This window comes from Rana temporaria, chromosome 4 (assembly GCF_905171775.1).
Source record: "Rana temporaria chromosome 4, aRanTem1.1, whole genome shotgun sequence".
Classification (NCBI taxonomy): Eukaryota; Metazoa; Chordata; class Amphibia; order Anura; family Ranidae; genus Rana; species Rana temporaria.
Genome location: NC_053492.1, coordinates 365,895,387 through 365,920,503, shown reverse-complemented (window position 1 = coordinate 365,920,503; position 25,117 = coordinate 365,895,387). Strand labels below are relative to the sequence as shown.

Here is a 25,117-nt window from a genome sequence, read left to right as displayed (position 1 = left end):
AAAGTGGGTTTACAACCACTTTAAGATGTTTCTACAACTTGATTGGAGTCCACCTGTGGTAAATTCAGTTGATTGGACATGATTTGGAAAGGCACACAACTGTCTATATAAGGTCCCACAGTTAACAGTGCATGTCAGAGCACACAAACCAAGCCATTAAGTCCAAGGAACTATTATTCCCTCTAACAGTTGTACCAATACATTTGCCGACTTACCTGAGAATTAAGTATAACTACTCTAGTTCCTGCACACGTCACAACCAACTTTTTATTAGAGTGGAAAGCTATATGCTGAACATCACCAATGAGGGTTCCAATGACAAGTCCACGAGGTAGCAATCCTAAACATGTAATAATAATGTGCATTAAGCTTTCAGAAACAGTAGTTTGCAGTCTACTAATATACAGTACTGGGCAAATGTTTTAAGCAGATGTGAAAAAAATGCTGTAGATTAAGAATGTTTTTTGAAATAGTACAAAATGGAAAGTAAATGAACAGAAGAGAAATCCAAATCAAATCAACATTTGGTTTGACCACCCTTTGGCTTCAAACCAGCATCAATCTGTCTAGGTACACTTGCACACAGTTTTCTTAAAGGAACTCGACACGTGGGCTGTTTCTAACATCTTGGGGAACTAACCTTCTGTCTCCTCATGTAATCCCAGAAAGACTCATTGAGTCTTTCTGGGATCAAGGGTCTGTGGGGGCCAAACCACCACTTCTAGGACTCCTCGTTCTTCCTTAAGCTGAAGATTGTTCTTAATGACATTGGCTGTATGTTTGGGGTCAATGAAGCAGACCCTGATGGTATGGCATGATGGATAAGTATCTGCCTGCATTTCTCAATTTGGAGCTACTCCCGCAGTACGTATTTTCTGAAACTAGATGACCTCAGCTTTTGGAGTTGAATGATGGCCAGCATCGTCAACCTACTTTCTCGGAGTCTCGGCTGTCACTGACCTGTCAATAGTTTGTGAGAAGCAGCAAAGCAATATACTCATCTCTGTGTCACTCTGCCTAGAGTTCAACTTTAGGGATTTACCCACTTCCATACAGGGCAATTCTGGCACTCCTCTCCAACATATAAAAATCATAATTTTTTGCTAGAAAATTACCCAGAACCCCCAAACATTATATACATTTATATTTTTAGCAGATACCCTAGGGAATAAATGGCGGTCATTGCAACTTTTTATCTCGCACGGTATTTGCGCAATCATTTTTCAAACGTATTTTTTTGGGAAAAAAACTATTTCTTGAATTAAGAAATAACAAAACTGTAAAGTTAGCCCAATTTTTTGTACAATGTGAAAGATGATGTTACGTTGAGTAAATAGATACCCAACATGTCACGCTTTAAAATTGCGCACACTCGTAGATTGGCGCCAAACTTTGGTACTTAAAAATCTCCATAGGCGATGTTTCATTTTTTTACAGGTTACCAGTTTAGATTAACAGAGGAGGTCTAATGCTAGAATTGTTGCTCGCGCTCTAACATACATGGCGATATCTCACATGTGTGGTTTGAACGGCGTTTACATATGTGGGCTGGACTTACATGTGTGTTCACTTCTGAGCACGAGCTACCGGGGACAGGGGCATTTTAAATTATTTTATTCTACTTAATTTTTTTTATTTTTACACTTTTTTAATAAAAAAAATGTGATCACTTTTATTCCTATTACAAGGATCGTAAACATCCCTTGTAATAGGAATCTATTGTTACAGGTCCTCTTTTGGAGAGATGTGGGGTCAATAAGACCCCACATCTCTCCTCCAGGCTGAAAATCATGAGATTGGAAAAAATCATTCACCCATCTCCCTGCAGCCAGCGCTCCCCGCTCTGTGACAGCAGGTAAAGGATCTTCAGCCCGCAGCCAGTATCACTCTTTGAAAACACGGCTGTGCGGGGCTCCACCCACTCAGCTGTGTTATTCATTCAAAGTTTCCAGTGAATGAATGAATGAAAAAGTAGTCGTCCACCACAGCCGATGGCTTGTAGTTCTCAATGAACTGTGAGGGTGCTGATGAGCGCTCTCATAGTTCATTGATTCTTCCTGCAATCCACTGTCTGCCCGTTTAGGGGGGTAGGGGCAGACAGTTGATTGAGAGTTTGCAGGATTCTGGCATTGTACCCGCGATCTGCTGAGTGTGTGTGCAATGCTTTACAGGTTGCACTGTTAAAAAAACTATAAATGCACATTTTTTTACCTGCAAAAATATGTGCAGTTATTTATTTATTTATTTATTTTTGAAAGGTGAACTTCTAGCCATACACATTAGGATTTCTATCATTCAGACCTGTGGGCTAAATGAGTCCCCGATCCAAATTAAACAGAGAAGGAATTTCACATGCCGGACATTGCATTGAGATAACCACAGGACCTGCAGCTGTCTCAATGCCTAAACAGTGACGGCATTCGATTGGATGCAGTCAATGTTTGGCCAACAATTTTCCACCAAGATCCTTTGATTTTACAACTATATAGAGGAAAGAAACATTGGGGCTTTTCATGTGCTAGGCAGAGTCATAAAATGCACAAAGGCTTTACTACAAATAGATATGGATGAAGTTTTTGATTTTGCAATCAAGGTTTATCGAACCGGGTGGTGCCAACAGGTCCGCCGCCGCTCAGATTTTGGCAGATTCAGCTGGAGTCTGCCAAAATTTTTGCCATGTACTGCCAGCTTAAAGAAAACTCCAGCTTTTCCTCCCAAAAACAACAGATGCATTGTGCATGTAAATGAAGCACAACCCCACTGTCAGTTTATGTATAAATGACCTCCTTTAGCCGGATACAGCGGGTTTCTGTGTCTGTGATGTCACTTCTTGTCCTGACTGAATGTCAAAGTTCTCTGACTCCTTGTTTCCTTCCTTTTCCAATCCTGATACTACATCTCCCATGATACTGAGCCTCTATACTTTTAGGGCCGGTGTTCCGTCAGATAAGGCGGCCCGTCAAAACTTGTAACGGAAGTAACGTTCCGTCACAGCCATCTTGGAACACCCCCCCATGCGCACACCCGCCCACATTAAGCCTGCAGTCTGAAGTCGCCATGCGGACATCTTTTTACACCCACCGAAATCTTGCATTTCACACTTATTTTTACCACTAAACTGAGCTTATATCGTGAAATACAGTCCATGACACTGTTTTGATGTTGAATTTTAAAAGCAGCGGTGTCTCATAAAATAGATAAAACTTTTGTATGCAACCCCAACAGCGAGGATTAGAATAAACGATATGATGTCAGAGGCCTTTCCTTTGTTTCGGGGTACTGGGCAGGGGTGCCCATTGTCGCCCCTGCTTTTTGCCCTTGCATTGGAATCCTTGGCCACTAGGATACGAGAGTCACCTGACATTGTGGGCTTTAGACGGAATCATAGAGTGGATAAGCTATCATTGTACGCTGATGACGCACTGCTGTACCTGGGGGATACGGATGGATCCCTGCTTGCAGCAATGCAACTCATTGAGCGGTTTGGGGAGTTTTCTGGTTTTGCCATTAATTGGCACAAATCGGTGCTCCTCCCGTTGGATGATCCCCCTTTAGAGTTACCAGACGGTGTATCCCGGATACAGGTGGTGGACTGCTTCAAGTATCTAGGAATAGTTGTGACCAGAGACCCAACAGACTATGTGTCCCTCAATCTCAAACCTCTATTACAGAAGTTTAAAACTAAATGCTCCGTCTGGTATAAATTACCTTTATCAGTTACGGGACGAGTGAATTTGACTAAGATTATTTGGGCCCCACAACTGCTGTATATCTTACATAATGCCCCAGTGTGGATTCCAAAGTACTGTTTCCAATGTATTGACTCACAATTTAGGTCCCTAATTTGGAACAATAGGGTGGCCAAAATAAAACTTACCACCCTGCAGTATCCCAAGGATCAGGGCGGAATGGCTGTCCCTCATGCTCAGACATATTTTTATGTAGCCCAAATACAACATTTTACAGGGTGGAATCAGCCGACTGCGACGGACCCCTCTAGGTCTCTGCTTATAGGCCCTGACACTTCGTATTCTGCATTATCTCACATGGAGATGGGTGTCCCTGCTGCCCCTGCAGTATGCCCTACAGTCTGCCTTCTTAAAAAAACTGTGGAGTAGCATTAAACGGAGACTAGGAATCAAGGGTTTCCTACCTAGCACACCAATTTGGCGAAACAGGTTTTATTCTGAGCTTGTTAAACGTTGTGATTGCTCTCGATGGGAGGCAGCAAGAGTTATATATTTGTTCCAAATCTTTGAAGGGGCGGACCTTAAATCTTATGAGGGGCTGAGAGAGGAGTTCCCATTATTGGGTGATTCCCACTATCAATATATTAGGTTGAAACATGCAGTTAGATCCCAGAGAAGTTGTTCATCCCTGTGCCTGGTAGACTCCAATTTTCTGGGATCTGTATTTGATGAAACAGAGAAAAAGAGTATCATCTCCAGAACCTATATGCAGCTGCTAGCCCATATACAAGCACCTGATGTTCTGCCCTGCAGGGAGAAGTGGGAGAGAGATATTGGGCCCATCGATGGGGAGCAATGGGAACAAATATTGCAAGCTGGACCCTTGGTGTCAGTGTCGGCGGCACAAAGGCTGTTGCACTTGTTCATGCTACACAGAGTGTATAGGACTCCGGTGTAACTACACCACTGGGGTAGTCATGACTCTCCCATATGTCCTAAGTGTCAGGTTCATCCAGGAGACTTTCTTCATATGTTGTGGAGGTGCCCCAAGCTTGTGAGATATTGGAATGCAGTGGTTACGATAATTAATTCTACCTATCAAGTTCAGTTGCCTGTGAATCTGCTGGTGTGCTTGCTCGGAGGCCTGGATGAGGACTTGTATTCTCCTCCTGCCTATAAAGAATACATACTCCCATAGAAAATCACCACGAATGTTTGATCAAATCTGGCAGTGCTGCTTGGGTTCTCCTTCACAACTAGTCCTGAACAGACTATTGCAATGCTGATGACTTGGATGGGTGGACCATTAGGATCTGACCAGTTCTTAAGGTTACAGGTCAGGTGGGTAACGGGTCAGGTGGCTTGAGAAATGATCTGCTGGTATCGTCAGGTTGAGTTGGTTTATGTTTTGTTTTTCCTTTTTCACACTTTTGTTTAATTGTTTTATATCTCTGTTTCTCCTTTTGGAAGCTATAGCGAGGGGCGAGATGGAAGTTGTACTTGGTACTTATTTCAGTAATGATATTGAGTTTGTATAGTGCTCCTTGTATTTGTACAACTGTCAATGTATCCTATATACCGTGTTTCCCCGAAAATAAGCCCGGGTCTTATAATTATTTTGGCAACAAAAGACACAGTAGGGCTTTTTTCAGGGTAGGTCTTACCATTTAATGTGATGTTTTCTCTCCCCCTCTCACTGCCAGTCAGGAATCCCCAGTGCGAGTTAAAATGCTTGTAAAATCCTATAATCCACTCTATTACAGTAATATATAATGTACAATGTGTGTATTTCTGTAATATAATTGTGCCAAATACCTTCGTTATAGCGCCGCTCTGCGCTTCTGTGACCCGCTGGAGCTCTCTTCCCTGCATTTATATTACAGAAACACACACATTGTACATTATATACTACTGTAATAGAGAGGATAATAGAATTTTACAAGCATTTTAAACTAGGGCTTATTTTCGGGGTAGGGCTTATATTGCAGCCATCCTGGAAAATTACGCTAGGGCTTATTTTCGGGGTAGGTCTTATTTTCGGGCCTTTGTGCCCTTTTGCTTCTCTACAAAAAAAACATATTTTTGATTTAAAAAAAGCAGCAGTGTTCTGCCACATTTGCAGATGTGTGAGATCAGCAGGCTTGCCGCTGATTTTAAAATTCAACATCAAAACAGTGTCAAGTACTTCCAAATAATGTATTTTACGATATAAGCTCAGTTTAGTGCTAAAAATAAAGTGTGAAATGCAAGATTTTCGGTGGGTGTAAAAAAAATGTGTGAGATCAGCAGGCTTCCCGCTGATTTTAAAATTCAACATCAAAACAGTGTCAAGTACTTCCAAATAATGTATTTTACGATATAAGCTCAGTTTAGTGCTAAAAATAAAGTGTGAAATGCAAGATTTTCGGTGGGTGTAAAAAAAATGTCCTCCTCGCGACTTCAGACTGTAGGCTTAGAGTGGACGAGTGCAGGGTGTACCAAGATGGCCATGACGGAATATCACGTCCATTACAAAATCTGCCGGGATCACTCCTGTTGTTCAGCAATTGACATACAAGAGTTACCACACTGGTGGACCCGTCAGGTACCATTTCATGCTGCAGGCTATATACCGCCATTACTAGGGACTCCGGGGTTTCCCTGCTGGCAATGAAAGTGCATTGGGGCATACAGTACTTGTGTCCAATGACATATCAGTGACATCAATGCATTTCGCTTAGGTGCAAGCATAGCTTTGTCAGGATGGTGTGCACCCAGCTGTGTTCTTCCTAATTATAGTGAGTATCCACGTAAGAGGCCACCCACTAATTTGTCTTGAAGTGATACTGTGAATCCATTGTATATACAAATGTATTATCTGCTGATCTATCACTTTTCACATAGAGTTCAAGCCAGTTTGTCAGTGTGACTTACACACAGGGGAGCTTGTATAGAATAAAAGAGCCGTTTTTATATACAAAACAAGCACCTTACCCAGTATTAAATAGTGATGAAAACAGACCGGGAGACTGGTATCACTGATGTTTCATTTAGTCTTCTAAAAACACCTGACAATTTAATTTATTCCTAGGGGGACCACAGCTCAGAGCTTATATATCCACCACTACTCCATTTTGAGAAAGACCCTATTAAAATCTCCTCTCCTAGGGGACAATTTAAGAGCATAGATACCCTTGATCTTCATGCCCTCCATACTGCCCCCATGTACCTTTTGGAAATACTTGGCCAGGGGCTTCTCAGGAACCTTCTCTTTCATTTCCCTCACATGCTCATTGATCCTAATACGAAGTTGTCTTTATGTTTTTCCAATATAAAACTGCATGGACAGGTGAGCATAAAGTTTACCCTAAGGTGGAGCAATCGATAAAATCCTTAATGGTGTAACCTTTTTCATTCTCATAGTCCATAAATGTTGCTGTGCGGTCCATAAAGAGACATATTTGGCATTTGACACAAGAGAACATTCCCTAGGCTCTAGGATATTTGGATAGCCAATTGCTATCAGGTGTCCTTACAAACTCTGAAGGAAACAAAATATCGCCAAGATTACAGGCCACCATTTTTGGGGCATCTCCTGCATATTTAGCTACAGTGCCTTGAAAAAGTATTCATACCCCTTGACATTTTCCTCCTTTTTTTTATCATGTTACAACCTAAAGCATAAATTTATTTTTTTTGTTTTTTTTTTATGTGATAGACAAACACAAGTGGCACATAATTGTTAAGTGGAAGGAAAATGTTAAATGGTTTTCCAATTTTTTTACAAATAAATATCTGAAAAGTGTGGCGTGCATTTGTAGTCAGCTCTCCTGAGTCAATACTTTGTAGAATCACCTTTCACTGCAATTATAGTTGCAAGTCATTTTAAAGTCTTGCCACAGATTCTCAATTTGATTTAGGTCTGGACTTTGACTGGGCCATTCTAACATATGAATATGATTTAATCGAAACCATACTATTGTAGTTCTGGATGTATGTTTAAGGTCGTTGTCCTGCTGGAAGGTGAACCTCCGCCCCAGTCTCAACTCTTTTCTAGACTCTAAACAGGTTTTCTTCTAAGATTGCCCTGTATTTGGCTCCATCCATCTTCCCATCAGCTCTGACCAGAAAAGCATCCCCATAACATAATGCTGCCACCACCATGTTTCACGGTGGGGATGGTGTGTTCAGGATGATGTGCAGTGTTTGTTTCCCGCCACACATAGCGTTTTCTTTTTGGACAAAAAAGTTCAATTGCTGTCTCATCTGACCAGAGCACCTTCTTCCACATGTTTGCTGTGGCCCCAAAATGGCTTCTCGCAAACTTCAAAAGGGACTTATGGCTTTCTTTCAACAATGGTTTTCTTCTTGCCACTCTTTCATAAAGTCCAGATTTGTGGAGAGTATGATTAATAGTTGTCCTGTGGACAGATTCTCCCACCTGAGCTGTGGATCTCTGCAGCTCCTCCAGAGTTACCATGGGTCCCTTTGCTGCTTACCTGATGAATGCTCTCCTTGCCTGGCCTGTCAGTTTAGGTAGATGGCCATGTCTGTGTAGGTTTCCAGTTGTGCCACACTCTTTCCATTTTCAGATGATGGATTGAACAGTGCTCTGTGAGATATGTGAAGCTTAACCACTTAAGACCCGGACCAATATGCAGGTTAAGGACCTTGCCCTTTTTGAGATTCGGCACTGCGTCGATTTAACTGACAATTGCGCCGGTCATGCAACATGGCTCCCAAACAAAATTGGCGTCCTTTTTTCCCACAAATAAAGCTTTCTTTTGGTGTTATTTGATCACCTCTGCGGTTTTTATTTTTTGCTCTATAAACAAAAATAGAGCGCCAATTTTGAAAAAAATGCAATATTTTTTGCTATAATTAATATCCCCAAAAAAGATATAACATTTTTTTTTTCCTCAGTTTAGGTCGATACTTATTCTTCTACCTATTCTTGGTAAAAAAAATTGCAATAAGCGTTTAACGATTGGTTTGCGCAAAATTTATAACGTTTACAAAATAGGGTATAGTTTTATGGTATTTTTTATAAATAATTTTTTTTTTTACTACTAATGGCGGCGATCAGCGATTTTTTTTCGTGACTGCGACATTATGGCGGACACATCGGACAATTTTGACACATTTTTGGGACCATTGTCATTTTCACAGCAAAAAGTGCTAAAATAACCTCATATGTGTTTCTAACTGTAGGGGGTGGGGCTGGATGTGTGACGTCATTGATCGTCTTTCCCTATATCAGGGAACAGGCGATCAATGACACTGCAACTGTGAAGAACGGGGAAGGTGTGTTTACACACACCTCTCCCCGTTCTTCAGCTCCTGTGACCGATCGCAGGACACCGGCGGCGATTGGGTCCGCGGGTCCCGTGGTCACAGAGCTTCGGAGGCGCGCACGACCCATGGCTGGGCTCTTAAAGTCGATGTACATGTATGTGCCTGTGCCCAGCCGTGCCATTCTGCCGACGTATATGTGCAGGAGGCGGTCCTTAAGTGGTTAAGATATTTTGTTTAACCTAAACCTGCTTTAAACTTCTCCACAACTTTATTCCTGACATGTCTGGTGTGTTCCTTGGATTTCACAATGCTGTTTTTTCATTAAGGTTCTCTAACAAATCTTTGAGGGCTTCACAGAACAGTTGTATTTATACAGAGTAAATTACACACAGGTGGACTCTATTTATTAATAAGGTGACTTCTGAAGGCAATTGATTCCACTAGATTTTAGTTAGGGGTATCAGAGTAAAGGGGGCTGAACACAAATGCACGCCACAGTTTGCAAACCAATTATCATTTTCTTTCCGCTTCACAATTATGTGCCACTTTGTGTTGGTCTATCACATAAAATCCCAATAAAATACATTAATGTTTTTGGTTGTAACATGAAAAAATTTGGAAAATGTCAAGGGGTATGAATACTATTTCAAGGCACTGTATATTCGAGTTATTCAAGAGTATCCCCCAGTGTTTTTGTAGAACCTCACACACTTTTTTCCATTGAGCACCAAATTGAGTAATCAGTATGACGTGGACTTGTACCTCTATCTCTCTCTTTTCTTTATTCTGCTTTTTTGTAGGATATCATTTCTGTCATAGCGGACAACTTTTTGTTTAGCTCTGAAAAGTTGTCTATGGGAGTATATACCTTCGCAAAATCTTGAGTATAATTCTTTTTCTTCTTGCTTATAATCATTACAGGTTATACTCAAAAAATTTGAATATTGTGCAAAAGTAAATTTATTTCACTAATGCAACTTAAAAGGTGAAACTAATATATGAGATAGACTCATTACATGCAAAGCAAGATAGTTCAAGCCGTGATTTGTCATAATTGTGAGGATTATGGCTTACAGCTCATGAAAACCCCAAATCCACAATCTCAGAAAATTTGAATATTACATGCAATCAATAAAACAAGGATTGTACATAAAACAATATCGAACCTCTGAAAAGTATAAGTATTCATATGTACTCAGTACTTGGTTTGGGCCTCTTTTGCATCAATTACTGCCTCAATGTGGCGTGGCATGGAAGCTATCAGACTGTGGCACTGCTGAGGTGTTATGGAAGTCCAGGATGCTTCAGCTCTTCTTCAGCTTTTCTGCATTGTTTATGTCTCTCATCTTTCTCTTGGCAATGCTCCATAGATTCTCTATGGGGTTCAGGTCAGGCGAGATTGCTGGCCAATCAAGCACAGTAATCCCACGGTCATTGAACCAGGTTTTTGTGCTTTTGGCAGTGTGGGCAGGTGCCAAGTCCTGCTGGAAAATGAAGTCAGCATCCCCATTGAGCTTGTCTGCGGAAGGAAGCATGAAGTGCTCCAAAATCTCCTGGTAGACTATGGAAACTTTACACTGGACTTCAAGCATCTTGCAGTGTGTGCCTCTCCATGTTTCCTCTATACTCTGGGTCCTCGATTTCCAAATGAGATGCAAAATTTGCTCTCATCAGAAAAGAGGATTTTGGACCACTGAGCAACAGACCAGGTCTTTTTTTCTTTATTCCTCTTGTCAGGAGTGGCTTGACAAGAGGAATACGAATTGATGCACTGACTCCAACCCCAGTCCACTCCTTGTGAAAGTCCCAAACACTTTTAAATGGTCTTTTCTTGAAAATCCTCTCTAGGCTGCAATCATCCCTGCTGCTTGTCCACCATTTTCTTCCACACTTTTTCCTTTTACATAACTTTCTATTAATGTGCTTTGATACAGAACTTTGGGAACATCCAACTTCTTTTGCAATTACCTTTTGAGGCTTTCCCTCCTTATGGAGGGTGTCAATGATGGTTTTCTGAACAACTGTCAGGTCAGCAGTCTTTCCCATGATTGTGATTCTTACTGAACCAGACTGCGAGACCATTTAAAAGCTCAGGAACCCTTTTTGCATGTGTTATGGCTTAATTAGCTGATTACAGTGGGACACTTTGAGCCCAGAATATTGCACTTTTTCACAATATTCTAATTTTCTGAGATTGTGGATTTGGGGGTTTTCACGAGTAGGGATGAGCTTCGGGTTCGAATTGAACTCATGTTCGACTCGAAAATTGCCTGTTCGCCTGTTCGGCGAACAGCGAACAATTTGGGGTGTTCGCGGCAAATTCGAAAAGGCGCGGAACACCCTGTAAAAGTATATGGGAGAAATCTAAAGTGCTAACTTTAACCACTTAACCCCCGGACCATATTGCTGCCCAAAGACCAGAGCACTTTTTGCGATTCGGGACTGCGTCGCTTTAACTGACAATTGCGCGGTTGTGCAACGTGGCTCCCAAACAAAATTGGCGTCCTTTTTTCCCCACAAATAGAGCTTTCTTTTGGTGGTATTTGATCACCTCTGCGTTTTTATTTTTTGCGCTATAAACAAAAATAGAGCGACAATTTTGAAAAAAAATTATATTTTTTACTTTTTGCTGTAATAAATATCCCCCAAAAATATATCAAAAAACTTTTTTTTTCCTCAGTTTTGGCCGATACGTATTCTTCTACATATTTTTCGTAAAAAAAATCGCAATAAGCGTTTATTGATTGGTTTGCGCAAAAGTTATAGCGTTTACAAAATAGGGGGTATTTTTATGGCATTTTTATTAATATTTTTTTTTTACTAGTAATGGCGGCGATCAGCGATTTTTTTTTCGGTACTACAACATTATGGCGGACACATCGGACACTTTTGACACATTTTTGGGACCATTGACATTTTTATAGCGAGCAGTGCTATAAAAATGCATTGGATTACTATAAAAATGCCACTGGCAGTGAAGGGGTTAACACTAGGGGGCGGGGAAGGGGTTAAGTATGTTCCCTGGGTGTGTTCTTACTGTGGGGGGGTGGCCTCACTAGGGGAAACACTGATCTTCTGTTCATACATTGTATGTTCATACAAGATCAGCATTTCCCCCCCTGACAGGACCGGGAGCTGTGTGTTTACACACACAGCTCCCGGTCCCTGCTCTGTAACGAGCAATCGCAGGTGCCCGGCGGCGATCGCGCCCGCCAGGCACGCGCACGGGACTCGGCGCGCCCCTAGTATCCTGCGAGAGAGCCGACGTAGAGCTACGGGCTCTCGCGCAGGGGAGCCAACCTGCCGCCGTAAAACGACGGCGGCAGGTCGGCAAGTAGTTAATGGCTAATATGCAAGTTATTGTCATAAATAGTGTTTGGGGACCTGGGTCCTGCCCCAGGGGACATGTATCAATGCAAAAAAAAGTTTTAAAAACTGTGACCCCTCAAAGCACCATGTTCCCATGTTGATGGGGACAAGGGCCTCATCCCCACAACCCTTTCCCGGTGGTTGTGGGGGTCTGCGGGCGGGGGGCTTATCGGAATCTGGAAGACCCTTTTAACAAAGGGGACCCCCAGATCCTGGCCCCCCCATGTGAATTGGTAATGGGGTACATTGACCCCTACCATTTCACAAAGAAAGTGTAACAATTGAAAAAAAAAACAGACACTGTTGGGAAAGTCCTTTATTAAAAAAATAAATAAAAAAAAGATTCCAGTGGTGGTAATCCACTCTCGGTCTCCGCTCCAACGCTGTCGGTATCCTGCGACGGGTGATCCATGCCTGGGTCCAGAGATGAGAAGATCTTCTCTTTATCCAGGTCCAGGATCCAGCGATGAGATGTCCATCCAGCGCAGAGCATCACCTGTCTCCATCGAAGACAGCCCAGGATTGACGCGGCTTCAGCCAGTGACATCTCTTATGTAGGTGAGGGCGGGGCCACTCATCACGTGACCCCGCCCTCTCTGACCCAAGGGAAAACTCAGGCTTTCCCAGTGACGTGACAGGTGACCCCGCCCCCCTCTAATGTAACGGCAAACCTGCGTGCGGAGACAGGTGATGCGCTGCGCTGGATGGACATCTCATCGCTGGATCCTGGACCTGGATGAAGAGGAGATCTTCTCATAGCTGGACCCCGAAGAGGAGATCACCCATCGCAGGATACCGACAGCGTTGGATTGGAGACCGAGAGTGGATTACCACCGCTGGAATCTTTTTTTTATTTATTTTTTAATAAAGGACTTTCCCAACGGTGTCTGTGTTGTTTTTTTTTTACAATTGTTACACTTTCTTTGTGAAATGGTAGGGGTACAATGTACCCCATTACCAATTCACATAGGGGGGGCCGGGATCTGGGGGTCCCCTTTGTTAAAGGGGTCTTCCAGATTCTGATAAGCCCCCTGCCCGCAGACCCCCACAACCATCGGGCAAGGGTTGTGGGGATGAGGCCCTTGTCCCCATCAACATAGGGACATGGTGCTTTGAGGGGTCACAGACTCCCAAAGTATCCTCCCAATGTTGAGGGCATGTGGCCTGGTACGGTTCAGGAGGGGGGGGGGGCGCTCTCTCGCCCACCTCTTTTCCTGCGGCCTGCCAGGTTGCATGCTCGGATAAAGGGTCTGGTGTGGATTTTTGGGGGGAAATCCGCGCCATTTTTTTTAAGTTTGGGGTGGAGTTCCCCTTAAAATCCATACCAGACCTGAAGGGTCTGGAATGGATATTTGGGGGGAACCCCACGTCATCTTTTTTTTAAATTTGAAACAGGGTTCCCCTTAATATCCATATCAGACCTGAAGGGCATTTTTTTTTTATGAATGACTTTTCTCTGCGAGCCGCGAGTGATTTTACTTTTTTTCCTTCAGAAATTACATTTTGTGCAGGGACAGTTCTAAGCACGGGAAACAAGCGCTACTTCACAGGCATACTATACACACACCCCCAGGTACAAAATGTAAAGGAATCTTTCACTATTATTGTTTCACTTTAAGCATTATTAAAATCACTGCTCCCGAAAAAAACGGCAGTTTTTAAAACTTTTTTTGCATTGACACATGTCCCCTGTGGCAGGACTCGGGTCCCCAAACACTTTTTAGGACAATAACTTGCATATTAGCCTTTAAAATTAGCACTTTAGATTTCAATCGTTCGAGTCCCATAGACTTTAACAGGGTTCTAAAGTTTGGTGCGAACCGAATGGGGGGTGTTCAGCTCATCCCTATTCATGAGCTGTAAGCCATAATCATCACAATTATGGCAAATCACAGCTTGAACTATCTTGCTTTGCATGTAATGAGTCTATCTCATATATTAGTTTTACCTTTTAAGTTGCATTAGTGAAATAAATGAACTTTTGCACAAAATTCAAATTTTTCGAGTATCACCTGTATATTTGACACAGTTTTGTTTGATACGTAGGAATTGGCCCATTGGTATACTGTTTTTTAGGCACTTTGGATGATGGCTATAAGTCCACAATAAAGTATTTCCGTTCGATAGGTACATGCTAGTAACACTTTAACTGCCCAGCAGCAGCACAGCTAGCTTTCTAAAGCTTTCTATAGGTGTGATTGTGTGGGATTAAATGCTAGTTAGGATGAATTTAATCACACCCACCATCAGAGCTGTGAAGGAAGTTACATCATTTGCATCATTTGTAGTCTAAAAGACTACAAAGAGGAGTGTTCCAGACTCTAGCTGCTGCGGGAAGTGGCTGTGGAAGGGGCAGAATCTATCAGCAGGATATACAGAGTGTCACATGATACAAAGCCACAACTAAACCCAGAATATCAGGCGATATGCAAGCAACAGAGCAACATGGTACAGAGGTATTAATCATTCCATTCAGCTCTAGTGAAAATAAAGTTGTAATTCAGCTTTAAGACTCCTGCATTCTTAAAAGTGGTAAGCAGTTTTGCCTTGCAGCACTGGGGTCCCCTGTTCAGGACACTATCTGCAATAAGTATGCATGTTCTCCCTGTGATTCCAAGGCTTTTGTCTAAATTGTCCCAGGGGTATGAGAGATAAGGACCTTAGGGCCAGATTCACATAGAACTGCGGCAGCGTAACGTATCGTAGATACGTTACACTGCCGCAAGTTTTCATCGCAAGTGCCTGATTCACAAAGCACTTGCGATGAAAACTACGCCGGCGGCCTCCGGCGCAAGGCGGGCCAATTCAAATGGGCGTGTGCCATTTAAATTAGGCGCGCTCCCGCGCCAGACCTACTGCGCATGCTCTGTTTCCTAACTCCCGACGTGCTTTGCGCGCCGTGACGTCATTTTTTCGAACGGCGACGTGCGTAGCGTACTTCCGTATTCCCGGACGTGCTACGCAAACGACGTTAAATTTTTAATTTTGACGCGGGAACGACGGCCATACTTTAGACAGCAATACGATTAGGGCACCCAAAACGACGGGAAACTAGACTAGCGGCGACATAGCGAACGCGAAAATCCGTCGGGGATCCGCCGTAACTGCTAATTTGCATACCCGACGCTGGTTTACGACGCGAACTCCACCCAGCGGCGGCCGCGGTATTGCATCCTAAGATCCGACAGTGTAAAACAATTACACCTGTCGGATCTTATGGATATCTATGCGTAACTGATTCTATGAATCAGTCGCATAGATAGAAACAGAGATACGACGGCGTATCAGGAGAAACGCCGTCGTATCTCTTTGGTGAATCTGGCCCTTAGATTGTAAGCTCCTTGAGAGCAGAGACTGATATGAATGTACAATATTCATACAAAGTCCCACCACCTTTTTGGTTTTGCAATCTTGCTGTTTTGCAACTTTGCTCCCATCGTCAATATGTAAAGTGTTGCGTAAATTGACGGTATTAGATAAATACCTGTATTGGGTAATAAGTAAATACATAATTGTAAAGTTTACATCAGTTTCTTAAGACCAGTTTATGTCATTTATAAGGAAGGGATTTCTTTGTAGGTTTTCTAGAAATCATTACTTTCATTTCGAAGATTGTTAGCACTGCATAAAAAGAAGATATCTAAAATACATTACATAAACAAAGTTATACATACTGTGAGCCTGCTCTACTAAATAAAATAATTGAGAGCAGGGATACATGGTTTATTTATTGACTGAAATATGGTTCCACATATATTCAGTGTAGCTTGTGTGCTTGCACATTTGTACACATTGCAAGTGAATTAAAATGTTTGTGAGGAGTAAGGTGCTTATCCAGGCGACATTCAAATGTTATAATAGTACATGCATCAGACCCAAAATTTTAAAACTTTATCCAAAACTGAATAGAAAAATTAAACAAAAATGTCTCCTTATCAGAAGTTTAAGACTGCCATCTAGCTAAAATATTAAGTATCACAACACATTTAGACACTGGGGATGATTTACTAAAGGCAAATAGCAAGTGCAGTTGCACTAATTTTCCCCAGAGATTAGTGAATGTGGTTAAGCTTCACTTTGTAAAGAATACCCAAACAGGTGCATGGAAAAATAATAAACAGCATGTTTGCTTGTACATCATTGTATGATGGAAATTAGCAGAGATTCACCACATGTGCTCTGGGGAGAATCAGTGCAACTGCCTTTAGTAAATCAACCCCACTGTTTAGTTGTGATTAGATTTTTTGAATAATTACTTAGGTCTTGTTTACACTTATGTTGATTAGTAAAACACATTAACCACTTGGCACCCGCCCACAATGTACTGCGGACAATCGACCACTGTAGGCAAAAAAAGCTAACCTGTTAGTTGCTGCCTACTTCTGAATTTAGGGTGCGGGCATGCGTTCCTGCTGTGGCTGTACACAGCTGGAGCCTGTCAGCAAGTTCCAGCCAGACATTCAATACAGAGCTCTGTACAGAAGGAACGATCTCTGTTTCTCATCCCTGCAAAGCAGGGGTGAAAACCTTAGAAATCAATTAGTAAAAGCAGCACACTGTACACACCTTACACATAGTTAAAAACACAGGCCCAGATTCTCATACAATTACGTTGCTCCTGGGCAGCGTAACGTATGTGTTTTACGTTACACCGCCGCAGTTTTACAGCGTTAGTGCCTGATTCTTAGAACACTTACCTGTAAACTTGCGGCGGTGTATCGTAAAAGCGCTCGGCGCAAGCCCGCCCAATTCAAATGGGGCGGGCACCATTTAAATTAGGCGCGTTCCCGCGCCGAGCGTACTGCGCATGCGCCGTCGGGTAAATTACCCGACGTGCATTGCGCTAAATGACGTCGCACCGACGTCATTTGCTTAGACGTTAACGTAAATGGCGTCCAGCGCCATTCACAGACGTTTTACGCAAACGACGTAGATTTTGAAAATTTCGACGCGGGAACGACGGCCATACTTAACATTGGCTGCGCCTCATAGACCCCAGGGGCAACGTTACGCATCGCAAAGACTACGGAAACGTCGTAAATTCTCTGCGTCGAGCGAGCGTACGTTCGGGAATTGTCGTAATTTGCTAATTTACATAAGCGACGGGGAAAACGACGTTGGCGACACCTAGTGGCGAAAAAAAAAAATGCATTTAAGATCTGACAGCGTAAGAGCCTTACGCCTGTCAGATCTAATGGGTATCTATGCGTAACTGATTCTAAGAATCAGTCGCATAGATACCCGGGGCCAGATTAGGACTTACGACGGCGCAAATGGTGTTGCGCCGTCGTAATGCCTTTGAGAATCTGGGCCACAGAGTATACTGGAATTTACGCAGATATAGACACTATACTGTAATGGCAGTGATCAGCGATTGTGTGACTGTGATTGGGTGGTGGGCAATCTGGCGCTAACACACACTATCTGGGAGGGTCAATAACTGACACTGACGTTGCTAGTGACATTAATACAGTGATAATAATGTACACTCACATAGCACAAATGACACTGGCTGAGAAGAGAAGAGGATAACGTTTAGGGGCAATCAAGGGGTTAACTGTGTGCCTAACAATGTGTACTGTGTACTGCTTTTACCTTCTAATCTGGCTGTTTTTTCTCCCTGTCTTTCAGGGGGAAGAAACAGCCAAATCGCTGTTCATATGCACACAGAGTTCTATGTGTTTGTGAACTCTGTGTGTGATTGCACACAGCCAAACAGCTTATTTCAGCCAAAATCGTTGGCTGAAAAACAGTTCTGTCCCAAAACATCTGTTCTGGAGCCTTCATTTGTGTGTTGAGCATGTCAATTAGTGTGTAGTGTACTCAAACTAATATCTGTAATTCTTTGGGGCATAAATCCCATCTGGTCAGAGTCAATGATAGATGTTAGCAGAGGTTGTATTCTTAAAGAAAGTAATTTCAGCAATATTTTAAAATCAGTGTTTAATAAGGCTATTGAAGGAGTGAAAAAAATGCTAGTGCCAGAAATTATACCAGTCCCAAAAAAAGATCAGCATAAAACTTCCATGGAAGGAACACTGCGCAATCACTATGGAGAAAAAAAGACAACCACAATCCTGTGATAAGGAGTCCTGTAGTAAACAATTCAATAAATGCAAGCTTCTCCCCCTAGGATTTTTCTTCCTTCAGGACAAGTACCGCTCATAGAGAGGAGAGAAAGAAAACAAATATGGTGCAAATAACGTATGAGAAAAGTAAAAAAGGTTACTGCAATACGGCGATTGCACTCACGATACACTTCTGGTTAATCAGGCTCAGCTGTAGAGTCAAAAACGCCGCTCAGTGCTGCGATCTCCTCACTGAGACGAATCTCCCATCAATCGCGTCACTTAGGCTCTTCCCCCACGCGTATCGTCACTGGACACGTGACTTACAGTGAGGAAAATAAGTATTTGAACACCCTGCTATTTTGCAAGTTCTCCCACTTGGAAATCATGGAGGGGTCTGAAATTGTTATCGTAGGTGCATGTCCACTGTGAGAGACATAATCAAAAAAAAAAATCCAGAAATCACAATGTATGATTTTTTTAACTATTTATTTGTATGATACAGCTGCAAATAAGTATTTGAACACCTGAGAAAATCAATGTTAATATTTGGTACAGTAGCCTTTGTTTGCAATTACAGCGGTCAAACCTTTCTTGTAGTTTTTCACCAGCTTTGCACACACTGGAGGAGGGATTTTGGCCCACTCCTCCACACAGATCTTCTCTAGATCAGTCAGGTTTCTGGGCTGTCGCTGAGAAACACAGAGTTTGAGCTCCCTCCAAAGATTCTCTATTGGGTTTAGGTCTGGAGACTGGCTAGGCCACGCCAGAACCTTGATATGCTTCTTACAGAGCCACTCCTTGGTTATCCTGGCTGTGTGCTTCGGGTCATTGTCATGTTGGAAGACCCAGCCTCGACCCATCTTCAAAGCTCTAACTGAGGGAAGGAGGTTGTTGCCCAAAATCTCGCAATACATGGCCCCGGTCATCCTCTCCTTAATACAGTGCAGTCGCCCTGTCCCATGTGCAGAAAAACACCCCCAAAGCATGATGCTACCACCCCCATGCTTCACAGTAGGGATGGTGTTCTTGGGATGGTACTCATCATTCTACTTCCTCCAAACACTGTTAGTGGAATTATGACCAAAAAGTTCTATTATGGTCTCATCTGACCACATGACTTTCTCCCATGACTCCTCTGGATCATCCAAATGGTCATTGGCAAACTTAAGACGGGTCTTGACATGTGCTGGTTTAAGCAGGGGAACCTTCCGTGCCATGCATGATTTCAAACCATGACGTCTTAGTGTATTACCAACAGTAACCTTGGAAACGGTGGTCCCAGCTCTTTTCAGGTCATTGACCAGCTCCTCCCGTGTAGTCCTGGGCTGATTTCTCACCTTTCTTAGGATCATTGAGACCCCACGAGGTGAGATTTTGCATTAAGCCCCAGTCCGAGGGAGATTGACAGTCATGTTTAGCTTCTTCCATTTTCTAATGATTGCTCCAACAGTGGACCCTTTTTCACCAAGCTGCTTGGCAATTTCCCCGTAGCCCTTTCCAGCCTTGTGGAGGTGTACAATTTTGTCTCTAGTGTCTTTGGACAGCTCTTTGGTCTTGGCCATGTTAGTAGTTGGATTCTTAGTGATTGTATGGGGTGGACAGGTGTCTTTATGCAGCTAATGACCTCAAACAGGTGCATCTAATTTAGCATAATAAATGGAGTGGAGGTGGACATTTTAAAGGCAGACTAACAGGTCTTTGAGGGTCAGAATTCTAGCTGATAGACAGGTGTTCAAATACTTATTTGCAGCTGTATCATACAAATAAATAGTTAAAAAATCATAAATTGTGATTTCTGGAATTTTTTTTTTGATTATGTCTCTCACAGTGGACATGCACCTACGATAACAATTTCAGACCCCTCCATGATTTCCAAGTGGGAGAACTTGCAAAATAGCAGGGTGTTCAAATACTTATTTTCCTCACTGTATTCATGGGCTGCCATGTGACCATGTCAGCTGTCTTTTTATACATGCTGACAATGGAGGCAAGAGCGGAGGATAGATCATTCACATCATTGTTGGCTGACTTCCACAGTATATGACAAATTATGAACATTACAAGCTTTAATAATACAACATGTGGAAGAAACATTTTAAAATACCAATTTTGATATAAACTAAAACATCTTTAAAAATTAAACATTTTGTTAAAAACCCAAGCATAATGTGTATACTGCCTCAAGTGGTAGGGAACCATATCCATAGAAGCAAGATATCCAAGCAATTAATACACACCGCCATCTAGTGGGATACTAAAATATTGCATATATTCATGGATCATTCAAGGTTATGCCAAAAACCATACCAGGGGCTACTCATATAATAACCAAAGAATTACCAAAACAATTATATAAAAATTATATAAAAACATATTATATAAAACATAATTATATATAAACCACATAATTATATAAAAACAAAAAAAAACATATTCCAAGTACAAATAATAAAATATTAAAAACATATGACCATATGAAATATTAAGGTATCAAAAATTACTCCAGAAACAATATATAATGTAGCCTATACTCAAAAATCTGCAATGAAGCAATTTAGATCGAACTCAATGTTGAGGCCGTTGGGGGACAGGGTAGCCATCTCATGTATCCACCGAGATTCGCATTTACTAAGCTCCCTGACTTTGTGACTCCCCCTCCAATGAGGTATATATTTGTCAATGGCCCAAAATTGCAGTCCTTTGGGGTCTTTTTGGTGGCATTGCTCAAAATGTCGTGAGACATTGTGCTCCAAAAAACCTGTTTCAATATTTTGGATGTGCTCCCTTATTCGCTTCCACATCGGTCTTTTTGTGCGTCCCACGTACTGCAAAGAACATGGGCACTGAAGCACATAAACAACTCCCTCAGTTCTACAGGTTATAAGATTTTTTATTTTATACTCTTTTTTGGTTGTATTCGATGTAAAACTGGAACATTTTTTTCCGTTTTGGTTTGTTTTTCTGCACGCAAAACAGCGTTTGCAAGGATAGAAACCTTTACCTTGTGGTTTATATATAATTATGTTTTTATATAATATGTTTTTATATAATTTTTATATAATTTTTTTGGTAATTCTTTGGTTATTATATGAGTAGCCCCTGGTATGGTTTTTGGCATAACCTTGAATGATCCATGAATATATGCAATATTTTAGTAACCCACTAGATGGCGGTGTGTATTAATTGCTTGGATATCTTGCTTCTATGGATATGGTTCCCTACCACTTGAGGCAGTATACACATTATGCTTGGATTTTTAACAAAATGTTTAATTTTTAAAGATGTTTTAGTTTATATCAAAATTGGTATTTTAAAATGTTTCTTCCACATGTTGTATTATTAAAGCTTGTAATGTTCATAATTTGTCATATACTGTGGAAGTCAGCCAACAATGATGTGAATGATCTATCCTCCGCTCTTGCCTTCATTGTCAGCATGTATAAAAAGACAGCTGACATGGTCACATGGCAGCCCATGAATAAGTCACGTGTCCAGTGACGATACGCGTGGGGGAGGAGCCTAAGTGACGCGATTGATGGGAGATTCGTCCCAGTGAGGAGATCGCAGCACTGAGCGGCGTTTTTGACTCTACAGCTGAGCCAGAATAACCAGAAGTGTATCGTGAGTGCAATCGCCGTATTGCAGTAACCTTTTTTACTTTTCTCATACGTTATTTGCACCATATTTGTTTTCTTTCTCTCCTCTCTATGAGCGGTACTTGTCCTGAAGAAAAATCCTAGGGGGAGAAGCTTGCATTTATTGAATTGTTTACTACAGGACTCCTTATCACAGGATTGTGGTTGTCTTTTTTTCTCCATAGTGATTGTGCAGTGTTCCTTCCATGGAAGTTTTATGCTGATCTTTTTTTGGGACTGGTATAATTTCTGGCACTAGCATTTTTTTCACTCCTTCAAATGTATTCATTTTATTAATGTTTATTTGCACTTTGATGCCCTATAATTATTAGGGGATCTCTTATGCACTATTGTATGTTATAACTAGTTAATATTAGCGCAGCACCAATTTTTTCTTTATTCACGTTTGGTTTTAGTACACCCTTGTGTTTGCAGCTGTATTATTTATTCATTTGTTATACACATTTTTCCTTGAATTATTTAGTAGTAGCGCTGTAGTACCACTTTGACACAATAAGGCTATTGGCCTATAAAAGCATTGTATCTCCAGATTCCTTGTGAATAAGAACTATGGGCCAGATTCACAAAAGAGATACAACGGCGTATCTCCTGATACGCCGTCGTATCTCTGTTTCTAACTATGCGACATGACTCATAGAATCAGTTACGCATAGATAGGCAGACGATCCGACAGGTGTAATGGACTTACACTGTCGGATCTTAGGATGCAGTACCGCGGCCGCCACTGGGGGGAGTTTGCGTCGTAAACCAGCGTCGGGTATGCAAATTAGGAGTTACGGCGATCCACAAAGCTTTTTCCCGTCGTTACGTCGCCGCGAGTGTTAGATTTCCGTCGCAAATATAGTGCACCTTTAACATGGTGTAAAAGTACTCCACCATGTTAGCGCCGCACTATCTACTTTACATTGACTCTTAAGGAATTTATAAATTGAATCCTAGTGCATAGCTGCTGATTCTGTTTTACCTGTATATTGCGCTGATTTTTTTACTATTTCATGTTAAAGTATGCCTGTCTTTCCCGCGTCGCTTTTGAATTATTTTAAAATGTTTTAATTTTCCCGGCGTAACTCTTTATTCACGTCGCGATTCACAAAACGTTGGCGCGTCGTAATTTCGCGCAAAGCACGTTGGGAAATTTGCGACGGGAGCATGCGCAGTACGTCCGGCGTGGGAACGCGCCTAATTTAAATGGTACCCGCCCCATTTGAATTGGGCCGCCTTGCGCCGGAACTGTTTACGATACACCGCCGCAAATTTCCAGGTAAGTGCTTTGTGGATCGGGCACTAAATCGGAAAAATTGCGGCGGTGTAACGTAAACATAGGGAGTCCGTCAGGACCTGGAGCCTCTCCACTCGGAAAGGTACTTATGGCCATCTGGATCTCCTCACTAGTGATAGGACCAACTAAAGCCTCTCTCTCCCTGTCTGACAAACACCCAAGCGCTATCTGAGCCAGAAAGACGGACAGCTCCCCCTGGGTGGAAGCCAGGGGGAGGGAAGAGGTATACAAAGAACTATAATACTGCTTGAAGGTCTTTAAATATTATTCTGGTTCGGAAACTGTTTTCCCTTCAGAAGTCCTGACTTCAGGTATAATTGTAGCTGGATGATCATGTTGTATCAGCATTGCCAAGAATCTTCCATTTCTGTCTCCTTGTTCGAAAAATCTGTCTATTTTTATATAGACCTAACTTAATTGTTTTGTTCATGGGTAAGTGCAGGTCTCTTTGAGCATCCATTAAAAAGTCAAAATTATTTGTGTTAGAATCAGAACCATAAATTTCCTTCTGAAGTTCAAGATGAATTTGGAAAGATCGGGAATTGGTCTTCTGTCCCTTCTGAACCGCCAGTTATAGCTGAAATGTATTGCCCCCGCACAAATTCTTTAAAAGGCACCCCATACAATATCTGGAGAAGATGATCCCATGTTATTTTCCCAATATTCAGCATTTTTTCTGCTATATCAGGATAAGAGATCCACTGGGGTCCCAATCACCATAATGATGCATTTTTTGATGCAGGATTGCGATTAACAAAAATAAGGGGCAATGGTCCGACAGGCCACTTGGTAGATATGTGGCTTCTATAATATCTGCCAACAAGGCTGGATTTGAAAAAAGCTAAATCTATTTGAGAAAAAGTTTTATAGGAGGTAGACAAAGAAGAATAAGCTCGTTTTGTTGGGTTCCTCCATCTCCAAACTTCTGTTACTCCTGCCGCCTGTGCCCAATTATATAATTCCACCAAGTGCTGCTTAGGGGGCCTCGGTCTATCTAAATTTGAGGATATAATAGAATTTCAATCTCCAATAAAAAGTAACTTTGCTGGACAGTGTTGGACAATCTTCTCCAATATTACATGTAGTATCCCAGAGAAAAGGGAAGGGGGAATATAGATTGCTGCTATAACATATCTTTGTTGCCAGAGTGCAAACACTATAATAACATATTTGCCCTGTGCGTCGGTATAAATGTTCTCGATTACACAGGAGAAAGATTTTTTTTTTAAAACTGACACCCCTCTAGCATATGGAAAAGAGGGGTTGGTGTCCCCTATAAATGTAGACTGAAAACCACTATCTCACCACATCCCTAAATATAAGCCGATTGCTGTACCCCCAAGGGGGTGTGTTACTTCATAACCACTCTCCCACGCTTAAAATCCCACTGAGGAAACACACCCCCTTGGGGGTACAGCAATCCCCTCTAGCATATGAGGAGTAGGTAGCATGATAGGCTTTTGAATCCGGGTTTTTTTCTTTTATGTCATCAATTTCCCTCCCATCAGGTGTGTCTCCTGTAGTAAAATCATGTGGATTATAATATATATATATATATATATATATATATATATATATATATATATATATATATATATATATATATATTAGGGCTGCTACTGATTAAAATTTTTGTGTTCGATTAATCGTTTTTTTTTTTAATCGATTAATCGACTAATTTCGATTAATTAACGCACATACAGATACAACTACTTTTAGCTAATCTCCTTGCATTGCAACTCTGCATTAGTCAGTGGTAAATGTGGTATACACTATATA

General features: G+C 41.8%; 1 protein-coding gene across 1 annotated transcript in view; it reads right to left on the bottom strand.

Moving 5' to 3' along the window:
- WDR27 (WD repeat domain 27) overlaps window positions 1-25,117 on the bottom strand; it is a 453,976-nt gene that overhangs the window by 409,402 nt on the left and 19,457 nt on the right. The window contains exon 4 of the mRNA XM_040350915.1: window positions 216-340. Within this exon, the coding sequence (XP_040206849.1) occupies window positions 216-340 (125 nt within the window). The remainder of the gene's footprint in view (window positions 1-215; window positions 341-25,117) is intronic.